Source organism: Mobula hypostoma, chromosome 1 (assembly GCF_963921235.1).
Source record: "Mobula hypostoma chromosome 1, sMobHyp1.1, whole genome shotgun sequence".
In the NCBI taxonomy this organism is placed as follows: domain Eukaryota; kingdom Metazoa; phylum Chordata; class Chondrichthyes; order Myliobatiformes; family Myliobatidae; genus Mobula; species Mobula hypostoma.
The window spans coordinates 251,388,520-251,411,179 of record NC_086097.1 but is presented as its reverse complement, the minus strand read 5'-3'; the positions used below and the strand labels follow the sequence as shown (position 1 = coordinate 251,411,179).

The 22,660-nt window shown below is 46.3% G+C and overlaps 1 protein-coding gene across 3 annotated transcripts in view; it reads right to left on the bottom strand.

Moving 5' to 3' along the window:
- Positions 1-400: 400 nt before the first annotated feature.
- The window catches only part of esrp1 (epithelial splicing regulatory protein 1), a 101,928-nt gene continuing 79,668 nt past the window's right edge, over positions 401-22,660 (bottom strand). For 2 of the 3 annotated variants that reach the window (XM_063042500.1, XM_063042506.1), the window contains exons 14-15: positions 9,616-9,719; positions 401-3,197 (exon numbers count right to left, since the gene is read on the bottom strand). In XM_063042500.1, the coding sequence (XP_062898570.1) occupies positions 9,653-9,719 (67 nt within the window). In that variant the 3' untranslated portion in view covers positions 401-3,197; positions 9,616-9,652. The remainder of the gene's footprint in view (positions 3,198-9,615; positions 9,720-22,660) is intronic. The other variant, XM_063042511.1, reaches the window with a different exon arrangement.

The following is a 22,660-nucleotide window of genomic DNA, read 5'->3' as shown; positions in this document are numbered from 1 at the left end:
TCTACCACCACCCCAGGCAGGGCATTGCAGGCACCCACCACTCTCTGTGTAAAAAAAAAACTTGCCCCTCGCATCTTATAGAGTCATAGAATAGCACAGAAACAGGCTCTTCAGCCCATCTAGCTCATGCAGAACCCCTCCCACCTTTACATGTCATGTGGTATTAGACACTTCAGTGCTGGGGAAAAAGATACTGTCTGTCCACTCTTTCTGTGCCTCTCATAATTTTATAAACCCCAATCAGATCTCCTCACAGCCTCTGGCGCTCCAGAGAAAACAACCCAAGTTTGTCCAGCCCCTCCTGATAGCACACATGCCCTCTGACCCAGGCAGCATCCTGGTAAACCTCTTCTGCACCCTCTCCAAAGCCTCAACACCCTTCCTATAACTGTGACCAGAACGTTATTCAATACTCCAGATGCAGGCTAACTAGAGTAAACAGTGTGTATACAGTGGATTGTGGTTAAATGGGATGCAGCAGGACCAGTACATTTTGACCCAATTGAGCAGCTGCCCCAATTAGCTGAATTTGCATGGAAATATTTAAAGAGGTATACACAAGACAGACTACCAGTTAGCTATGTAACAGATTATGTATTTAAGTGAAATACAGAGCAAATTAGAACATCAATACTACTACAGTACTATAAAACTGTGAATTAGTTCCCAATAATTATCGACATTTTGGGCCGAGATCCTTCATCAGGACTGGAAAGGAGGGGGAAGTCGCCAGAATAAAAAGATGGAGGAGGGGGAGGAGGATAGGTGAAGCCAGGAGGTTGGAAAGGTAACGGGCTGGAGAAGAGGGAATCTGATAGGAGAGGAGAGATGGCCGTAGGAGAAAGGGAAGGGGGAGGGGACTGAGGGAGAGGCGATAGGCAGATGAGAAGAGGTAAAAGGCCAGAGTGGCGAATAGAAGAAAAAGAGAGGGGATGGAAAATGTTTTTACCAGAAGGAGAAATCAATATTCATACCATCAGGTTGGAGGCTACCCAGACGGAATATAAGGTATTGCATCTTCACCCTCATCTTGGCACAAGAGGAGGCCATGGACCGACATGTCAGAACAGGAATGGGAATCAGAATTAAAATGTCTGGGCACTAGGAAGTTCTGCTTTTGGCAGATCGAGCGGAGGTGATGGACAAATCAGTCCCCGAATTTACGACAGGTCTCATCAATGTAGAGGAGGCTGCACTGGGAGCACCTGATACAATATATGAGCCCAGCAGGTTTGCAGGGGAAGTGTTGCCTCAACTGGAAGGACTGTTTGGGGCCCTGAATGGAGGTGAGGGAGGAGGTGTAGGGGCAGATGGTGCACTTTGGCTGCCTGCGGGGAGGCAACGAGTGGGAATAAAAGGATCATTTTCTAGTTGGTTGCCAGCGCCTAGTAGTGTTCCACAGGGGTCAGTGTTGGGATCGCTTCTTTATATGCTGTATATTGGTGATTTAGAAGGAATAGATGGTATTGTTGCCAAGTTTTCAGATGATACGAAGATTGGTGGAGGGGCAGGTAGTGATGAAGAAACAGGTAGGATGCAGAAGGACTTAGACAGATTAGAAGAATGGGAAAAAGAGTGGTAAATGAAATACAATGTTGGAAAAAACATGGTCATGCACTTTAGTAGTAGAAATAAATGTACGGACTATTTTCTAAACGGGGAGAAAATCCAGGAACCTGATCTGCAAAGGGACTTGGGAGTCCTTGTGCAGAACGCCCTAAAGGTTAACTTGCAGGTTGAGTTGGTGGTGAGGAAGGCAAATGCCATGTTAGCATTCATTTCAAGAGGTCTAGAATACAAGAGCAGGGATGTGATGCTGAGGCTTTATAAGGCACTGGTGAGGCCTCACCTTGAGTATTGTGAACAGTTTAGGGCTCCCCATCTTAGAAAAGATGTGCTGACATTGGAGAGGGTCCCAAGGAGATTCACAAGTATGGTTTTGGGAATGAAAGGGTTATCATACAAGGAATGTTTGATGGCTCTGGGTCTGTACTCACTGGAATTCAGAAGGATGGGGGGGGGGGAATCTCAATGAAACCTTTCGAACGTTGAAAGGCCTAGACAGAGTAGATGTGGAAAGGATGTTTCCCATGGTGGGAGAGTCTAGGAAAAGAGGGCATAGCCTCAGGATAGAGGGCATCCATTTAAAACAGATGCAGAGAATTTTTTTTTGCCAGAGGGTGCTGGATTTGTGGAATTTATTACCACAGGCAGCTGTGGAGGCCAGGTCATTGAGTGTATTTAAGGCAGATATTGATAGGTTCTTGATTGGACATGGCATCGAAGGTTACCGTGAGAATGGGGTTGAGGAGGGGGAAAAGGGATCAGTCACGATTGAATGGTTGAGCAGACTCGATGGGCCAAATGGTCTAATTCTGCTCCTATGTCTTATGGTCTTATGGTCTAACTGCCAGGAGGGTGATTAGTGGAGAGGGATGAATGGACAAGGGACTTGCGAAGGGAGTGATCCCTGCAGAATGCAGTGGGGAGGTGCGAATTAAAGACATTTTTGGTGGTGGGATCCCTTTGGAGACGGCAAAGCTGCAGACAATGATGAGTTGGATGCAGACAGAATGGTAGACAAGAACAAGAGGAACTCTTATTGCAGTTGAGGTGGCAGAAAGATGGGTTAGTGCAGATGTTTGGGAAATGGAGGAGATGCGCCTGAGGGCAGCATCAATGGTGAAGGAAGGGAAATCCCGTTCTTCAAAGGAGGAGGACATTTCAGACGGCCTGTTTCTGTGCAGTAATGTCCTACGACTCTACTGTATGTCTGATTGCTGCCATTTACATCCACAAACTCTTCAAAGCTTAAAGTGTGCACAAGAAAACTAATTAGATTATTGGAATAGCATATGTAACTACAGGAGAAGCTAAAAAATAATGATGATAAGAATGGTACAATATTTGAGAAGCGATACAAATTGTTGCATGATTTCTGGACATTTTGCATCATGTTAGATTTAAGAATTTTTAAACTATGTTTTACAGATATTACTGTTTGCATCAACATACAACTTGCCCAGATTTCATTCTGAGGAGCAAACATCGTATTTGACAAGGCGTGCGGATCCACACAGGGGTGGCCAACGGGTTGGTGGTTCTTCTCTACCACAGCTAGCTTGGAACAACACAGAAGTGCCACCATTGCTCTGTCCAGGCAGACTGGGTGGGATTAGCGCTGACTCGAGAGGACGCTGAAACAGGAAGTAGAAACAGTAACTCAGCAATGGGCAACACACAAAATGTTGGAGGAGCACAGCAGGACGTTGATAAACAGTCGACATTTTGGCTCAAGGGCCTTCGTCAGGACCCGGATCAGAATCACAATCAAGCTTAATATCACTGGAAACAACAGGAATTCTGCAGATGCTGGAAATTCAAGCAACACACACAAAAGTTGCTGGTGAACGCAGCAGGCCAGGCAGCATCTCTAGGAAGAGGTACAGTCGACATTTCAGGTCGAGACCCTTCGTCAGGACTAACTGAAGGAAGAGTGAGTAAGGGATTTGAAAGTTGGAGGGGGAGGGGGAGATCCAAAATGATGGGAGAAGACAGGAGGGGGAGGGATGGAGCCAAGAGCTGGACAGGTGAATGGCAAAGGGGGTATGAGAGGATCATGGGACAGGAGGTCCGGGAAGAAAGACAAGGTGTGGGGGGACCCAGAGGATGAGCGAGGGGTATATTCAGAGGGACAAAGGGAGAAAAAGGAGAGTGAGAGTAAGAATGTGTGTATAAAAATAAGTAACAGATGGGGTACGAGGGGGAGGAGGGGCATAAGCGGAAGTTAGAGAAGTCGATGTTCATGCCATCAGGTTGGAGGGTACCCAGACAGAATATAAAGTGTTGTTCCTCCAACCTGAGTGTGGCTTCATCTTTACAGTAGAGGAGGCCGTGGATAGACATGTCAGAATGGGAATGGGATGTGGAATTAAAATGTGTGGCCACTGGGAGATCCTGCTTTCTCTGGCGGACAGAGTGTAGGTGTTCAGCAAAGCGGTCTCCCAGTCTGCGTCGGGTCTCGCCAATATATAAAAGGCCACATCGGGAGCACCGGACGCAGTATATCACCCCAGTCGACTCACAGGTGAAGTGTTGCCTCACCTGGAAGGACTGTTTGGGGCCCTGAATGGTGGTAAGGGAGGAAGTGTAAGGGCATGTGTAGCACTTGTTCCGCTTACACGGATAAGTGCCAGGAGGGAGATCAGTGGGGAGGGATGGGGGGGACGAATGGACAAGGGAGTTGTGTAGGGAGCGATCCCTGCGGAATGCAGGGGGGGGGGAGGGAAAGATGTGCTTAATGGTGGGATCCCGTTGGAGGTGGCGGAAGTTACGGAGAATAATATGTTGGACCCGGAGGCTGGTGGGGTGGTAGGTGATGACCAGGGGAACCCTATTCCTCGTGGGGTGGCGGGAGGATGGAGTGAGAGCAGATGTACGTGAAATGGGGGAGATGCGTTTAAGAGCAGAGTTGATAGTGGAGGAAGGGAAGCCCCTTTCTTTAAAAAAGGAAGACATCTCCCTCGTCCTAGAATGAAAAGCCTCATCCTGAGAGCAGATGCGGCGAAGACGGAGGAATTGCGAGAAGGGGATGGCGTTTTTGCAAGAGACACGGTGGGAAGAGGAATAGTCCAGATAGCTGTGAGAATCAGTAGGCTTATAGAAACATAGAAAATAGGTGCAGGAGTAGGCCATTCGGCCCTTCGAGCCTGCACCGCCATTTATTATGATCATGGCTGATCATCCAACTCAGAACCCCGCCCCAGCCTTCCCTCCATACCCCCTGACCCCCGTAGCCACAAGGGCCATATCTAACTCCCTCTTAAATATAGCCAATGAACTGGCCTCAACAGTTTCCTGTGGCAGAGAATTCCACAGATTCACCACTCTCTGTGTGAAGAAGTTTTTCCTAATCTCGGTCCTAAAAGGCTTCCCCTCTATCCTCAAACTGTGACCCCTCGTTCTGGACTTCCCCAACATCAGGAACAATCTTCCTGTATCTAGCCTGTCCAATCCCTTTAGGATCTTATACGTTTCAATCAGATCCCTCCTCAATCTTCTAAATTCCAACGAGTACAAGCCCAATTCATCCAGTCTTTCTTCATATGAAAGTCCTGCCATCCCAGGAATCAATCTGGTGAACCTTCTTTGTACTCTCTCTATGGCAAAGATGTCTTTCCTCAGATTAGGGGACCAAAACTGCACACAATACTCCAGGTGTGGTCTCACCAAGGCCTTGTACAACTGCAGTAGTACCTCCCTGCTCCTGTACTCGAATCCTCTCGCTATAAATGCCAGCATACCATTCGCCTTTTTCACCGCCTGCTGTACCTGCATGCCCACTTTCAATGACTGGTGTATAATGACACCCAGGTCTCGTTGCACCTCCCCTTTTCCTAATCGGCCACCATTCAGATAATAATCTGTTTTCCTATTTTTGCCACCAAAGTGGATAACTTCACATTTATCCACATTAAATTGCATCTGCCATGAATTTGCCCACTCACTCACCCAACCTATCCAAGTCACCCTGCATCCTCTTAGCATCCTCCTCATTGCTAACACTGCCACCCAGCTTCGTGTCATCCGCAAACTTGGAGATGCTGCATTTAATTCCCTCATCCAAGTCATTAATATATATTGTAAACAACTGTTACATCCTCAAAAAATTCTATGAGATTCGTCAGACATGATTTTCCTTTCACAAATCCATGCTGACTTTGTCCGATCATTTCACCGCTTTCCAAATGTGCTGTTATCACATCCTTGATAACTGACTCCAGCAGTTTCCCCACCACCAACGTTAGTCTAACCGGTCTATAATTCCCCGGTTTCTCTCTCCCTCCTTTTTTGAAAAGTGGGGTTACATTAGCCACCCTCCAATCCTCAGGAACTAGTCCAGAATCTAACGAGTTTTGAAAAATTATCACTAATGCATCCACTATTTCTTGGGCTACTTCTTTAAGCACTCTAGGATGCAGACCATCTGGCCCTGGGGATTTATCTGCCTTCAATCCCTTCAATTTACCTAACACCACTTCCCTACTAACATGTATTTCGCTCATTTCCTCCATCTCACTGGACCCTCTGTTCCTTACTATTTCTGGAAGATTATTTATGTCCTCCTTAGTGAAGACAGAACCAAAGTAACTATTCAATTGGTCTGCCATGTCCTTGCTCCCCATAATCAATTCACCTGTTTCTGTCTGCAGGGGACCTACATTTGTCTTTACCAGTCTTTTCCTTTTTACATATCTATAAAAGCTTTTACAGTCCGTTTTTATGTTCCCTGCCAGTTTTCTCTCATAATCTTTTTTCCCCTTCCTAATTAAGCCCTTTGTCCTCCTCTGCTGAACTCTGAATTTTTCCCAGTCCTCAGGTGAGCCACTTTCTCTGGCTAATTTGTATGCTTCTTCTTTGGAATTGATACTATCCCTAATTTCTCTTGTCAGCCACGGGTGCACTACCTTCCTTGATTTATTCTTTTGCCAAACTGGGATGAACAATTGTTGTAGTTCATCCATGCAACCTTTAAATGCTTGCCATTGCATATCCACCGTCAATCCTTTAAGTGTCATTTGCCAGTCTATCTTAGCTAATTCACGTCTCATACCTTCAAAGTTACCCCTCTTTAAGTTCAGAACCTTTGTTTCTGAATTAACTATGTCACCCTCCATCTTAATGAAGAATTCCACCATATTATGGTCACTCTTACCCAAGGGGCCTCTCACGACAAGATCGCTGATTAACCCTTCCTCATTGCTCAAAACCCAGTCCAGAATAGCCTGCTCTCTAGTTGGTTCCTCGACATGTTGGTTCAAAAAACCATCCCGCATACATTCCAAGAAATCCTCTTCCTCAGCACCTTTACCAATTTGGTTCACCCAGTCTACATGTAGATTGAAGTCACCCATTATAACTGCTGTTCCTTTATTGCACACATTTCTAATTTCCTGTTTAATACCATCTCCGACCTCACTACTACTGTTAGGTGGCCTGTACACAACTCCCACCAGCGTCTTCTGCCCCTTGGTGTTACGCAGCTCTACCCATATCGATTCCACATCTTACCGGCTTATGTCCTTCCTTTCTATTGCGTTAATCTCTTCTTTAACCAGCAACGCCACCCCACCTCCCCTTCCTTCATGTCTATCCCTCCTGAATATTGAATATCCCTGAACATTGAGCTCCCATCCCTGGTCACCCTGGAGCCATGTCTCTGTGATCCCAACTATATCATAATCATTAATAACAATCTGCACTTTCAATTCATCCACCTTATTACGAATGCTCCTTGCATTGACACATAAAGCCTTCAGGCGCTCTTTTACAACTCTCTTAGCCCTTATACAATTATGTTGAAAAGTGGCCCTTTTTAATGCTTGCCCTGGATTTGTCAGCCCGCCACTTTTACTTTTCTCCTTTGTACTTTTTGCTTCTACCTTCACTTTACACCCCTCTGTCTCTCTGCACTGGTTCCCATCCCTCTGTTGTGAACTAACCTCCTCACGCCTAGCCTCTTTAATTTGATTCCCACCCCCCAACCATTCTAGTTTAAAGTAGACATCAGTGGATAAGCTGTCTCCGGAGACAGAGACAGAAAGATCTAGAAAGGGGAGGGAGGTGTCAGAAATGGACCAGGTAAACTTGAGGGCAGGGTGAAAGTTGGAGGCAAAGTTAATAAAGTCAACGAGCTCAGTATGCGTACAGGAAGCAGCGCCAATGCAGTCGTTGATGTAGCGAAGGAAAAGTGGGGGACAGATACCAGAATAGGCACGGAACATAGATTGTTCCACAAAGCCAACAAAAAGGCAGGCATAGCTAGGACCCATATGGGTACCCATAGCTACACCTTAGTTTGGAGGAAGTGGGAGGAGCCAAAGGAGAAATTATTAAGAGTAAGGACTAATTCCGCTAGACGGAGCAGAGTGGTGGTAGAGGGGAACTGATTAGGTCTGGAATCCAAAAAGAAGCGTAGAGCTTTGAGACCTTCCTGATGGGGGATGGAAGTATATAGGGACTGGACATCCATTTTTGCTTAGTGGTGGGATCCTGTTGGAGGTGGCGGAAGTTACGGAGTTTTTGCTTAGTGGTGGGATCCCGTTGGAGGTGGCGGAAGTTATGGAGTTTTTGCTTAGTGGTGGGATCCCGTTGGAGGAGGCGGAAGTTACGGAGTTTTGCTTAGTGGTGGGATCCCGTTGGTTTTGCTTAGTGGTGGGATCCCTGGCATGTGTAGTGAAAATGCAGCAGCTTTGCAATACATAATAATAAAAAAACTATAAACTATAATAAAAAAGTATAAATAAAAAAATAAATTAAATACCAAATGTAAAAAGAGAGGGAAAAGTGCATAGGTAGTGTTCATGAGTTCATTGTCCATTCAGAAATCTGATGGCGGTGGGGAAGAAGCTGTTCCTGATACATTGAGTGTGTGCCTTCAGGCTCCTGTACCTCCTCCTTGATGGTAGCAATGAGAAGAGGGCATGTCCTGAGTGATGGGGTCCTTAATGATGGATTCCACCTTTTGGAGGCATCACCTTTCGAAGGTGTCCTGGATGCTGAGGAGCCCAGTGCCCATGATGGAGCTGGCTGACTTTACAACTTCCTGCAACTTTTTCCAGTCCTGTGCAGTGACCCCTCCGGTGATGAAACCTGTTGGAATACTCTCCATGGTATATTTGTAGAAATCTGTGAGTGTCTTTGGTAACATACCAGTTCTCCTCAAACTCCTAATGAAATATAGCCACTGCCATTTCTCCTTTGTAGTTGCAGCGATACGTTGGACCCCGGATAGATCCTCAGAGATATTTATACCCAGGAACTTGAAACTGCTTACCATTTCCATTTCTGATCCTACTATCAGAACTGGTGTATGTTCCCTCCCCGAAGCCCACAATCAATTCCTTCATCTTACTGATGTTGAGAACAAGGTTGTTAATGCGACAACACTCAACCAGCTGGTTTACTTTCAGCTTCTCCAGAATCTCTTGAGTTTACGAGACACTTGAACACGTCTTACAGCAACTTTTAGGCCTTCGAATCAGACTAGATGAAGAAGAAAGCTTCTGATCCACAATGATTTACATATATTTACACCAACGCCATTGCATTTATTGAAGGCATTTTTTAAATAAGGTCAAATGACCTAGTTAGGTGGAGATAATGAACACGAGATTCTGCAGACGCTGGAAATTCAGAGTAACACACACAAAATGTTGGAGGAACTCAGCAGGCCAGGCAGCATCTATGGAAATGAATAAACAGTGGACATTTTGGGCCGAGACCCTTCTTCAGGACTGGAAAGAAAGTGCGAAGAAGCTAGAATAAGAAAATGAGGGGAGGGGAAGCAGGACAAGCCAGAAAGTGACAGGTGAAGCCAGGTGGGTGGGAGAGGGGAATGAAGCAGGAAGCTGGGATGTGTTAGGTGGGAAAGGTCAAGGGCTGGAGAAGAAGGAATCTGATACGAAAGGAGTGTGGATAGTGGGAGAAAGGGGCACGGGGGGTGTGATATGCAGGTAAGAGGTAAGAGGTCATTGTGGGGAAATTGAAGAAGAGGGAAGGGGAAGGGGGAAAATTGTCCCGAAGTTGGAGAAATCGGAGATAATTGTTCCTTACCTGTCTTCTGTAACAAGGATTGTATTTCATGAGTCATTTAAATACCGAAGTGTCCTGGCCTGGTCATACGCATGCATACATTCCCGGCATTCCTCAGCAGGGTACTGATGCAAGGTTGAACATAAAACAGTTATTAAACTCACATCACTACTTTCAGCTTCATCAAAACAAAAGTTGCAGTATTTTGTTTTTGGGTTTGCTTGGACTCCTTCTGAAGTTTATCTTTATGTCATCTATTTGTATTTTTAATTCCTAGTGATTTTTCAGTATTAGGCTATGTTGTGTTCGTTACTGAAGAGAAAAGATATTATCTGGGAAAGCAGTCTACACTGGCCAGTGTTCCTTGTGGTACTGATCTCCACATATCTGTGGGGTCCTCCTTATCCGCAATGGTTGGTCTCTGGTTGCTGGAGAGTTATCATCCCTGCGTATTTGGAGCTCTTCACTCTTATCGTGTTCCTCGTCAATTGAACTAGCGGATCTCCATCCCTTTGGCTCAAGGTCACCTGACCTACCTTGGCCACCTTCTTACCGGTTCTTGTACCGGGCTACAACCAGCATTGTTTCGAGCTTCTGTCCATCCCACCCTTCTGTATTTGTGTCCTTCAACTCTGACTGGTCCAAACCAGTTAAATGAGGTGACCCAGGCAGAGTCTAACGATTGTTTCTTTGGGAGGTCTGGTATTTTACATAATAATCTGAGAATGGTCTCAGGTTCAGCAGGTCATTACCTGACGCTTCTTGTGTACACATTCAATTACTCTGATTAGATTATTCAAGAGCTAAAAACAGTTCAGTCCACAAAATGGGGGGAGACAGAGACAACTGGTTTGTCTGCTTATTCTCAGTCTCCGGCTCATAGTAGCCATTCGAGAGAGGTGTTGAGTATGTGGAATAATAAACTAACAACATTTTGTAGAGATTGTTTGCCTTTGGTAGGAGACACTTAACAGTTTGCACTGCTCTTTCCGCTTCTCCATTTGTGTGTGGGTACTGTGGAATGCTTGTCTGGTAACATATAGATTACAGGAACAGGCCATTCGGCCCACAATGTTGTGCTGAACCAGGTAAAAAGCAAATCAAAAACACCCAAACACTAATCCTTCCAATGACACAATGTCCATATCCCTCTATCTTCTTTACATCCGTGTGCCTAGCCAAACCTCTTTTAAAGGCCTCTAATATATTTGCCTCTACCATCGTACCAGGCAGCGCCTTCCAAGCATCCACCACTCTACCAATGACCCCAAACACATGGCAAAGGTCAAAAAGAACTATCTTCAGCGAAAAGGAGTAAAAAAATTTAACCTTTGAACCTATCCCCTCGCACATTCAATGCATGCCCTCTAGTGTTAGACATTTCAATCCTGGGAAACAGATACTCTCTGTCCACTATATCTATGCCTCTCCTTATCTTGTAAACCTCTGTCAGATCTCCCCTCATCTTCCAACGCTCCAGAGAAAACAACCCAAATTTATTCAGCCTCTCATAATAGAACATGCCCGGCAGCATTCTGGTAAACGTCTTCTGCACCCTCTCCAAAGTCTCAATATCCTTCCTATAGTGGGGTGATCAGTATAGTATGCAAATGCATGCAATCTGGACTTCTTTTCATGCAAATTTATAAAAGAAATAGCAGTGTGATCAGTCTGGGTCAAGTGTGATGAGACACTGAAGACATCTTTCCTCCTCGGGAGTTTCTCTGAAGGAGTTGTCTACTGGTGGGCCCTCGAGTGTCTGTAGAGGCCGATCTGGGATCCACATATTCTGGTGCGGTGTGAACAAGAGTAAGTGGTGACTGTGGTTCGAGTTTGGGTCTTTTGGTTGTTCAGTCTCTCCTTTCACTCATGCTGCTTGTTCTCTGCGGCCCAGAAGAGGTCGTTCTCATGTAGAACAGCTCCCTCTTGAACAGATTTCCTCCAGGTGTGTCTGTGAGTGTAATGTCCTCCCAGTTTTTAGATGTCATGTTGAAATATTATTGACATAAAAAATAAGTTAAAAAGAAATGTCTTTTTTGAAAAGATCCATGTGCAAAAGTAGACGTTATTTCAACACCAAAAAAAAATAGATTCAGCACAAACAAAGATATGGACTCAATCTTCATTAATATTGAAAAACTATCAAGGTGTTGACTCTGATAAGACCCATTCCGTTGACACATGAGAATTACAAGATTGGTATATTTTTCTGCATATTTTAAACTAGAGAGCTCTAATAGGTGCTATGCTATCAATTAATTTAAAAAGACAACATCATCTTTGTCCCTACTTTGTGTAAGGCATCATTAAAGTCCCACTCCTTTGCGTCCATGATGTGGTGTCCACAACAATATTTTTTTAAAATGTTTATCATTGACCCAAAAGGTCACTTGAGCTTTGGACAGAGCTTAGGCACAGATGTCCAAGAGTGTCTGGGATTCTCAAAGTGCACCGGTTTGAGACCATGTGCAGCTCGGTGAGGTCCATTATGTATCCGAACTAAATGGTGTTTAAACTCATAGTCTCTAGCAAAGGCTTTGAATTCTGAGCAGCTGAATTGTGGACAGTTGTCTGCCACAAGTGTCTCTGGTATTCCACGGCAAGTGGATACAGCTTTCTAGTGCTGGATAACTGCTGCTGAGGATATAGAGGACGGCTTGGACACCTCAACGTTCCGTAAGTAGTAATCCTCATTGAGAAGATATTTGTCCCTTTTCTGCTTGAAAATGTCTGTGCCTGCAATGTGCCATGGAATGGGTGGAAATTCTGTGGGACAGAGACGATCAGTATGATTGTTGTACCATTTTCTGTGTGCTTCACACTCCTTAACGTAATCTCCAGCTGTGTGCTCAGACCAGGCCACCACATAAATTGCCTTGCTCTTAGGTAACATTTTTCGATGCCTAGATGTCCTTGGTGGATTTGACTATTGATTTTGGCAGAAATAACGAGTCTGGAGCCCTTTAGCAGCAAACCATCAAGAATGGTGAGTGTCTCTTTTTCCAACCAGTTCTTCCAATTCATCCATCTCCGTCACATCTACTCTCAGAATGAGACTTTATTTCAGTAGTTCTGCAAAGAAGAAACCATAGAAACTACAGCACAGAAACAGGCCTTTTGGCCCTTCTTGACTGTGCCGAACCATTTTCTGCCTAGTCCCACTGACCTGCACACGGACCATATCCCTCCATACACCTCCCATCCATGTATCTGTCCAATTTATTCTTAAATGTTAAAAAAGAACCCGCATTTACCACCTCGTCTGGCAGCTCATTCCATACTCCCACCATTCTCTGTGTGAAGAAGCCCCCACTAATGTTCCCTTTAAACTTTTCCCCCCTCACCCTTAACCCATGTCCTCTGGTTTTTTTCTCCCCTTGCCTCAGTGGAAAAAGCCTGCTTGCATTCACTCTATCTATACCCATCATAATTTTATATACCTCTATCAAATCTCCCCTCATTCTTCTATGCTCCAGGGAATAAAGTCCTAACCTATTCAACCTTTCTCTGTAACTGAGTTTCTCAAGTCCCGGCAACATCCTTGTAAACCTTCTCTGCACTCTTTCAACCTTTTTTATATCCTTCCTGTAATTTGGTGACCAAAACTGAACACAATACTCCAGATTCGGCCTCACCAATGCCTTATACAACCTCATCATAACATTCCAGCTCTTATACTCAATACTTTGATTAATAAAGGCCGATGTACCAAAAGCTCTCTTTACGACCCTATCTACTTGTGACGCCACTTTTAGGGAATTTTGTATCTGTATTCCCAGATCCCTCTGTTCTACTGCACTCCTCAGTGCCTTACCATTAACCCTGTATGTTCTACATTGGTTTGTCCTTCCAACGTGCAATACCTCACACTTGTCTGTATTAAACTCCATCTGCAATTTTTTAGCCCATTTTTCCAGCTGGTCCAAGTCTCTCTGCAGGCTCTGAAAACCTTCCTCACTGTCTACCTCACCTCCAATCTTTGTATCATCAGCAAATTTGCTGATCCAATTTACCACATTATCATCCAGATCATTGATATAGATGACAAATAACAATGGACCCAGCACTGATCCCTGTGGCACACCACTAGTCACAGGCCTCCACTCAGAGAAGCAATTCTCTACCACCACTCTCTGGCTTCTTCCATCGAGCCAATGTCTAATCCAATTTACCACCTCTCCATGTATACCTAGCAACTGAATTTTCCTAACTAACTTCCCATGCGGGACCTTGTCAAAGGCCTTACTGAAATCCATGTAGACAATATCCACTGCCTTCCCTTCATCCACTTTCCTGGTAACCTCCTCGAAAAACTCCAATAGATTGGTCAAACATGACCTACCACGCACAAAGCCATGTTGACTCTCCCTAATACATCCCTGTCTATCCAAATGCTTGTAGATTCTGTCTCTTAGCAAATGTCCTCCTTCTACAAAGAAAGAAACTGGCTGAAGACACTACGGAGTCATTAGTAATGATATTTCAAGAATCACCAAATTCTGGTAAGGTTCTGGAAATTGGGAAAATGCCACTCCACACTTCAAGATGGGAGAGAGGCAGAAGAAAGGAAACTATAGGCCAGTTAGTCTGACTTCAGTGGTTCTGAAGATGTTGGAGTCGATAATCAAGGATGAGATCTCAGGGTACTTGGGGGCAGATGATAAAATAGGCCATAGTCAGCATGGTTTCCTTAAGCCAGATCTTGCCTGACAAATCTGTTGGAATTCTTTAATAAATAACAAGCAGGATAGACAAAGGAGAATCTGTTGATGTTTTGTACGTGGATTTTCAGAAGGCCTTTGACAAGGTGCTAAACATGGAGGCTGCTTAACAAGATACAAGCCCATGGTATTACACGAAAGATTCTAGCAAGGATAAAGCAGTGGATGATTGGGAGAACACAAGGAGTGGGAATAAAGGGAGCCTTTTCTGACTGGCTGCCGGTGACTAAGGGTGTTCCATATGGGTCGTTGCTGGGACCAATTCTTTTGACTTTGTATGTCAATGATTTGGATAATGGAATTGATGGCTTTGTGGCGAATTTTGCAGACGATATGAAGAGAGGTGGAGGGGCAGGTAATTTTGAGGAAGTAGAGAGGCTACAGAAGGATTTGGATAAATTAGGAGAATGGGCCAAAAAGTGGCAGATGGAATACAGTGTCGGGAAGTGTATGGTAGAAGAAATGAAAGTGCCGACTATTTTCTAACTGGAGAAAAAGTACAAAACTCTGAGGCACAAAGGTATTTGGGAATCCTTGTGCAGGATTCCCTAAAGGTTAACTTGCAGGTTGAGTCTGTGATCAGGAAGGCAAATACAATGTTGGCAATCATTTCAAGAGGACTAGAATATAAAAGCAAGGATGTAATGTTGAGACTTTATAAAGCACTGGTGAGGCCTCACAGAGTATTGTGAACATTTTTGGACCCCTTAGAAAGGGTGTGCTGAAACTGGAGAGGGTTCAAATGAGGTTCACGAAAATGATTCCAGGATTGAATGGCTTGCTGTATGAAGAACATTTGATGGCTATGGGCCTGTATTCACTGGAATTTAGAATAATGAGGGGTGACCTCATTGAAACCTATCGAATGTTAAAAGTTTCCTATGGTGGGAGAGTCTGAGACCAGAGGACACATCCTCAGAATAGACAGGCCTCCTTATAGAATGGAGATGAGGAGGAATTTCTTTAGCCAGAGAGAGGTGCATCTGTGGATTTTTTTGCCACAGTCTTTATGTATATTTAAGGCAGATTGGTCAGGGCATGAAGGGATACAGGGAGAAGGTAGGAGACTGGGGTTTAGAGGAAAAGTGGATCAGCCATGATGAAATGGTAGAGCAGATTCAATGCGTCAAATGGCTTAATTCTGCTCCTATATCTTATGGTCTTACGGTAAAAAATAATAAAATAATAAATAAAACACATAAAATTAAAGACAGATATCTTAAAGTTTTCTCGTGTGCCAAAATGTTACATATGTTCACATCCATAAATAAACAGAGAAAGAGACTCTCTAAGCTGACATTCGTGAGCAAATCAGTCACGTTTTTAAATCAAACCAAGCTAGCATCCTCTGATGGTGAGCTGTGGGTTTACTAAGGTGTAAAATCACACAGTGAGGAAGACTATCAAAGTTTGCAGTGGGATCTGGAGCAGCTGGAATTTAACGTAAACAAGTGTGAGCTTTTGCACTTTGGGAGGACTAACTATGAGGACTCACTTGCACAGTGAGTGGTCGGGCACTGAGGAGTGCAGTAGATTCAAGATTCAAAATACATTTGTTATCAAAATATGTATGCAGTATACAACCCTGAGATTCATCTCGTCAAAGAAAACCATGAACCCCATTTAAGAAAATATATTGTGGTGAGTATTTGGTCCATGTTGACAGAGGAGAAAGTTTGTTTAACTCAACAACCATTTTCATTGCGACAAGCACAAAACAGTCCGGGCGCTATGACCCGGGGAGAGAACCCCCTCAGTCACATACAGATGGGGGAGGCGATTGTCACACACTCTGGTTACCGTCAGAGTGAGCCACAAACACACAGGTGAGTAACTGTATCACCTGGGCTAAAATGTAACAATAAATGAACATGGACATCCCACCGTAATCTCACAAATGCATTTTCACACAAGAACAGTAAATAGAGCTGGCCGCTGTGTATGCTGGAGCGGACTGTCGACCATGCCCCCTCTTGGAGTGCTACACTGCCCCCACCTGAGGGGTCAGCCATCCCTGCAAACCCCAGAGTCCACAACAACGTCCGAGAGTCCCGGTGGCAGTCGACGCTGCCGACTGGGGCACAGGGGTTTGCTTGTAGCGACACTGTTTGGTGAGGCAAGAGGCAGGGCTCTTGGAGTGTCACGTACTTCGTTCAGTCTCACTAGGTCGGTGGTGGCTAAGGACCATGTGGTGCTAGTCAGTTCCAGTGCAGCACGACTGCCTTCCAATGCTCAGGCAGCAGCACCTGCTATACCATATGGGAGATATGGTCAAGCACCTCTCCTGGCCCCTTCCAAGCTTGGGGAAAAGTCCCATCTTCCAGTAGACCCATACTGGCCCCCCCCCCCCACAAAGTACTGGCGCCCTTGACTGGCGGTGTGACAGCAGCGCATGAACAGCTCCAAGTCCTGCCTGTACCCAAGCTAGTAGAAGTGTTTGTGCAGGTTGCCCAACGTCCGAAATGGCCAACCCCCCCACCGACCCAAACTCCGACTGCAGCAGCATGGCGCAGAGCTCCCGGGGACCACCAGCGGCAGGAGATGTCTGTTGCCATTGGGAAACTGCCACTGCTGGGACAGCAACCTGCAGTGCACCCCACTGAGAGTATTGGGCTCTGGCACTGGACCCAGGACAGAAAGCTCTGCCCTCTCCGGCCACCGGCCCATGCTCAGCCGTCCCCTCACCTGGGCCAACCCAGCATCGCTCACCTGCTCGCTGTACAGCTGCTGGTCAACGGTGGGGAGGTCTACCTGGCCGCCAGCTGCCACCTGCAGCACCACCACCGCTGCTTGCCCCTGGTTCCGCCGTGTTGCGCTGGGCCATTGCTCTGCGTGGCACTGGGTCACTGTTCCATGTTGCCTTCGGCCGCTGCTCTGTGTTGCCTTCGGCCGCTGCTCCGTGTTGCGTTCGGTCGCTGCTCCGTGTTGCGTACGGCCGCTGCCCCGTGTGCGTTCGGCCGCTGCCCCGTGTTGCGTTCGGCCGCTGCCCCGTGTTGCGTACGGCCGCTGCCCCGTGTGCGTTCGGCCGCTGCCCCGTGTTGCGTTCGGCCGCTGCCCCGTGTGCGTACGGCCGCTGCCCCGTGTGCGTTCGGCCGCTGCCCCGTGTTGCGTACGGCCGTTGCCCCGTGTGCGTTCGGCCGCTGCCCCGTGTGCGTTCGGCCGCTGCCCCGTGTTGCGTTCGGCCGCTGCCCCGTGTGCGTTCGGCCGCTGCTCCGTGTGCGTTCGGTCGCTGCCCCGTGTGCGTTCGGCCGCTGCTCCGTGTTGCGTTCGGCCGCTGCCCCGTGTGCGTTCGGCCGCTGCTCCGTGTTGCGTTCGGCCGCTGCTCCGTGTGCGTTCGGTCGCTGCTCTGTGTTGCGTTCGGCCACTGCTCCGTGTGCGTTCGGTCGCTGCTCTGTGTTGCGTTCGGCCGCTGCTCCGTGTGCGGAGGGATCCTGTTGATGGTCTTGGGCGGCGCTGCCCTCTCGGCATTTCCCAGTGGCTGAGCTGGTCTGTGGCATGGCGCTGATGCAGGGCTGTTCGGGCCACGTGGCCTGCATCGCCACACCAGTAGTAGCGATCCCTCTGTGGCACCCAGCAGGGCTGGTTGTACCTGTCACACGGACCCTCCCTCATCAATTTCCTCCTCCGCCTCGGTGACACAAGCCCAGGGTCTCGCTGTGCGGGGCAACGCTGGAACGCCTTGGGGAGCTAAAATTGCTTCTGCCCTCTGCACCTCTGCCAGTGGCGATGGTGATGTCAGGCGAACACGCTGCCGAAGTGGCAGAGCGTCTTGACAGAGGTGTGGAGGGAAGCTCTTACTGGGCCGCGGGAAGGAACTGGGAGTAGCCTTGCCAAACACAATGGTGGAGATCTGTTGCGAGCACACCCAGGCTTTCTCCCACGTGACACCTCCTGGTGCCCAGCTCTTCCCTCATAGCTTCCTGCAACGGTCTCTGCACAAAACACCACTCCAGTGCTGCCACGAGGGCCCTGTGGCTGCGGCATCTTGGTTCCCTGGTGCGGGCCACAAGGGAGGTGGGTGATGTGCTCCGCCATGTCCCTCAGGTTGGAGGGTCTGGGTATGTTCCCTGGGAAGGCACATTGCTCGGTTCCCAGATCCTCCCTCTGGGTCCTGTCTCCAAGAGCCCGGACCGGGGCTGCGGGAATCTTATTCCTCAGTCCCTTGACATTCAGGAGCTCCATCCAACGTCATAGCTTTTCACCCTTTTCACCCTGACACCTGGCACCAACATTCGGTCCACGATGATAGACAAGAAAAGCTCGTTTAACTCCACAATCATTTTTACTGCGACAAGCACAAAACAGTCCGGGAATTGTGACTCGGGGAGAGAACCCACTCAGTCACATACAGATGGGGGAGGTGACTGTCACACACTCCGGTTACTGTTAGAGTGAGCCACAAACACACATGTGTCCCAGGCTAAAACGTAACAAAGAATGAACTTAAGTATCCCACCATAATCACATGAATGCAGGGAGAGAGGAAATGAGAGTGGGGAATGTTGAGGGGGCGGGGGGAGTGAAATTACCAAAGTTTGAGAAATCGATGTTCATGCCATCAGGTTGGAGGCTACCCAGGTGAAATGTAAGGTGTTGTTCCTCCAATCTGAGTGTGGCCTCATCTCGACAGTAGAAGAGGCCATGGACTGGCATGTGAGAATGGGAAGTGTAATTAAAATGGGTGGTCACTGGGAGATCCCACGGAGCACAGATGCTCGGCAATGCGGTCACCCAGTCTACGTCGGATCTCACCGATATACAGGAGGCCACACCGGGAGCACCAGGTACAGTAGATGACCCCCAACAAACTCACAGGTGAAGTGTCGCCTCACCTGGAAGGACTGTTTAGGGCCCCGAATTGTAGTGAGGGAGGAGGTGTAGGGGCAGGTGTAGCACTTGTTCTGCTTGCAAGGATAAATGCCAGGAGGGAGATCAGTGGGGAGGGACAAATGGACAAGGGAGTCATGTAGGGAGCAATCCCTGCAGAAAGCAGAAAATGGGGGGGGGGGGAAGATGTGCTTGGTAGGGGGATCCCATTGGAGATGGCAGAAGTTACAGAGAATTATGTGCTGGACCTAGAGAATGGTGGAGCTTTAGGTGAGAACTCTGTCCCTGGTGTTGGATGGATGGGGTGAGGGTAGACGTGCATGAAATGGAGGAGGTGTGGTTGAGGGCAGCATTGATGGTGGAGGAAGGGAAGCCCCTTTCTTTGAAGAAGGAGGACATCCCCTTCATTCTGGAATGGAAAGCCTCACCCTGAGAGCAGATGCAGCGGAGATGGAGGAATTGCGAGACAGGGTGACAAGTAACAGGGTGGGAAGAGGTCTAGTCCAGGTAGCTGTGAGAGACCATGGGTTTGTAATAGACATCTGTAGATAAGCTGTCTCCAGAGACAGAGACAGAGAGATGGAGAAGATCAAGAAAGGGGAGGGAGGTGTCGGAAAGGGCAGGGTGGAAGTTGGAGGCAAAGTGGATGAAATTGACAAGCTCAGCATGGGGGCAGGAAGCAGTACCAATACAGTCATTGAAGTAGCGTAGGAAAAGTTGGGGAGTGACACCAGTGTAGGCTTGGAACATGGACTGTTCCACATAGCCGACAAAAAGGCAGGCATAGCTGGGACCCATGGCTACACCTTTTGTTTGAAGGAAGTGGGAGGAGCCAAAGGAGAAATTATTGAGCATGGGGACAAGTTTCATGCCACCACCATTCCCTGTGTACGGTGGTTACCTTTGACATCCCCCCTATACTTTCCTCCAATCACTATCAAATTATGCCCCTTCACTTTCAAATTAAGCCATTCTTGATGATTTCAGTTGCTAAGCATGGATAAAGGTAACTAGATCTATTACAAAAGACCAGTACAACTCGTGACCTAGCGGTTAGTGAGATGTTATTACAGCTCGGGACATCGGAATTCGGTATCCGCTGCACAGGATCAGAAAAAGTTACAGAAAATTGTAAACTCAGCCAACTCCAGCACCAGCCTCCTCACCATCAAGGACATCTTCAAAAGGCGATGGCTTTAAAAAGGAACAGCTTCTTCCCCTCTGCCATCAGATCTCTGAGTGGACAATGAACCCATGAACACTACTTCAGCTTTTATCTCTCTCTTCTTACATTACTTATTTTCTTTTTTAAAATATAATTACTTCTTTTTGTAATTTATATTTTTTATGACTATGTAGTTCAATGCCCTGCTGCTACAAAACAGCAAATTTTAGGACATATGCCGGTGATATTAAACTTGATTCTAATTTGGATTCTGACCGTTCTGGCTTGAAGGTCTGGAAAGGAGTGTTCCACACTGTATCTCTAAATAAAATAAACTTTTGTTCAGCAAATCCAGGTGCCAAAGCAGCCAAAATCTTCTTATTGAGCTATGGCAGCCAGTTAATTCCTCAAGTCCAATTTAATGTACGGTCCACCTTCAGAGTAGTTTAGCTTTAAATTTATTTGTCAAATGTACATTGAAACGTGCAGAAAAATGCATCTTTTTGCGTCAGGTCAAATCAGTGAGGATGTGCTGGGGCAGCCCGCAAGTGCTACCATGCCTCCGGCACCATCGTAGCACACCCACAACTCACTAACCCTAACCGTACGTCATCGGAATGTGGGAGGAAACCAGAGCACGCGACACAGGGAGAATGTGGAAGAAAATGCTATCTTGTGAAGAGAGAGAAAGAATACTGTTAAGTAGTGTTTGCATTTTAATTTTATTAATTTGTAGAGCAAGAGCCGAATTACTCTAACTGGCAGGGCCATGAGATCTTTTCAACTGATGCTGAATCTCTAATTCAGATTTGTTGACTGAAGTTCTGTCGGAACAAGCACCTAAATAAATGTACGCAAACACGGGGAAATCTGCAGATGCTGAGTACTGACGAAGGGTCTCGGCCCGAAACGTCGACTGTACCTCTTCCTAGAGATGCTGCCTGGCCTGCTGCGTTCACCAGCAACTTTGATGTGTGTTCCTAATTAAATGTAGATGCCTTGGTTAGGTATTCACCCAAGTAATTTCTGTAAACTGTTAATTTAGTCAAAAACTTATTGCCTGAATGTTGCTCTAGTGTTGAATGGGGCAAAGTTAGATCGAGAAAAAAAATCTGTCCACTTTGTGATCATTGGATTTAGACATGGAACACGGATCACAGAACACTACAGTACAGTACAGTACAGTACAGGCCCTTTGGCCCACAATGCTCTGCTGACCTTTTAACCTACTCTCAGATCAATCTCACCCTTCCCTCTTACACAGCCCTCTATTGTTCTACGTTCCTGTTACATTCTAAGAGTCTCTTAAATGTCCCAAATGTATCTGTCTGTACCACCACCCCAGCAGGGTGCTCCACAATCCCACCACTCTCTGTGTAAAAACTTACCTCTCATATTCCCTCTATACTGTCCTCCAAGCACCTGAAAATTACGCCCACTCGGTCAACATAATTTTGAATTTAGTTTTACATGTGAATTTGAAGTGTAACAAAACAAGAACTATAATTATTGGCAAGGATAACCAGAGGTGTTGATTTATTCATAAAATGGTATGGCAACTGAGAAGTTTAAACTTGAGTAAGGAAAACTGGAATTAAAGCTAGTCTCAGTAATAGTAACTATGAAACTCCCAAACTATCAGTTTTAGGAAAAATCTGCCCTTCAAGGATTGAGATCTGCCAAACTTGTGAATTCTGGCCTTGACTCTTAATAGTCTCCTCAGGTTATATTATATTATTCAGCAAAATATTCTAGATAATAATATGCACTATAATTATATTATGAGGCACAATATTCTTGAATATTATGCAAACTAGTGCATTCTGGCCAATGAGAAAAATTGACTCGCAATGGTCTCCTCAGGTCATACTATACAGCATAATATTTTGCATAATAATATGCAGCATAATTATATAATAGGGCTTAATATTCTTGAATATTATGCAAACTAGTGCATTGTGGCCAATGAGAGAGCTTGACTTAACGATCTCCTCAGGTTAAGGATAACAAATGCTTATTGTGAACTAATAAAATTAACATAATTTCTTGTTAACGGAACTTCTGGAATATTATACAGGTGAATTTTTATGGCAGGTATTACACTGTTCTCCTTCTTAAGCCTCCTCACCCCCACTGGGGCACTGGCTGATGACGGCAGCTCGACAGAACCCTCTGTCCCACCCATCCAGTACTTCAGGTTGTCTCCCTCGCCTGGGGATGAGGTCTTTGAAGCTTCTGTTGGCATTGCTATAGCTCTGGGTTTCTGAAGGATAGGGTTGCTAGCCCCATGCCCAACCCTCCTCTTTTACATAGAATATAGAACAGAGAATAGTACAGGCCCTTCGGCCCACAA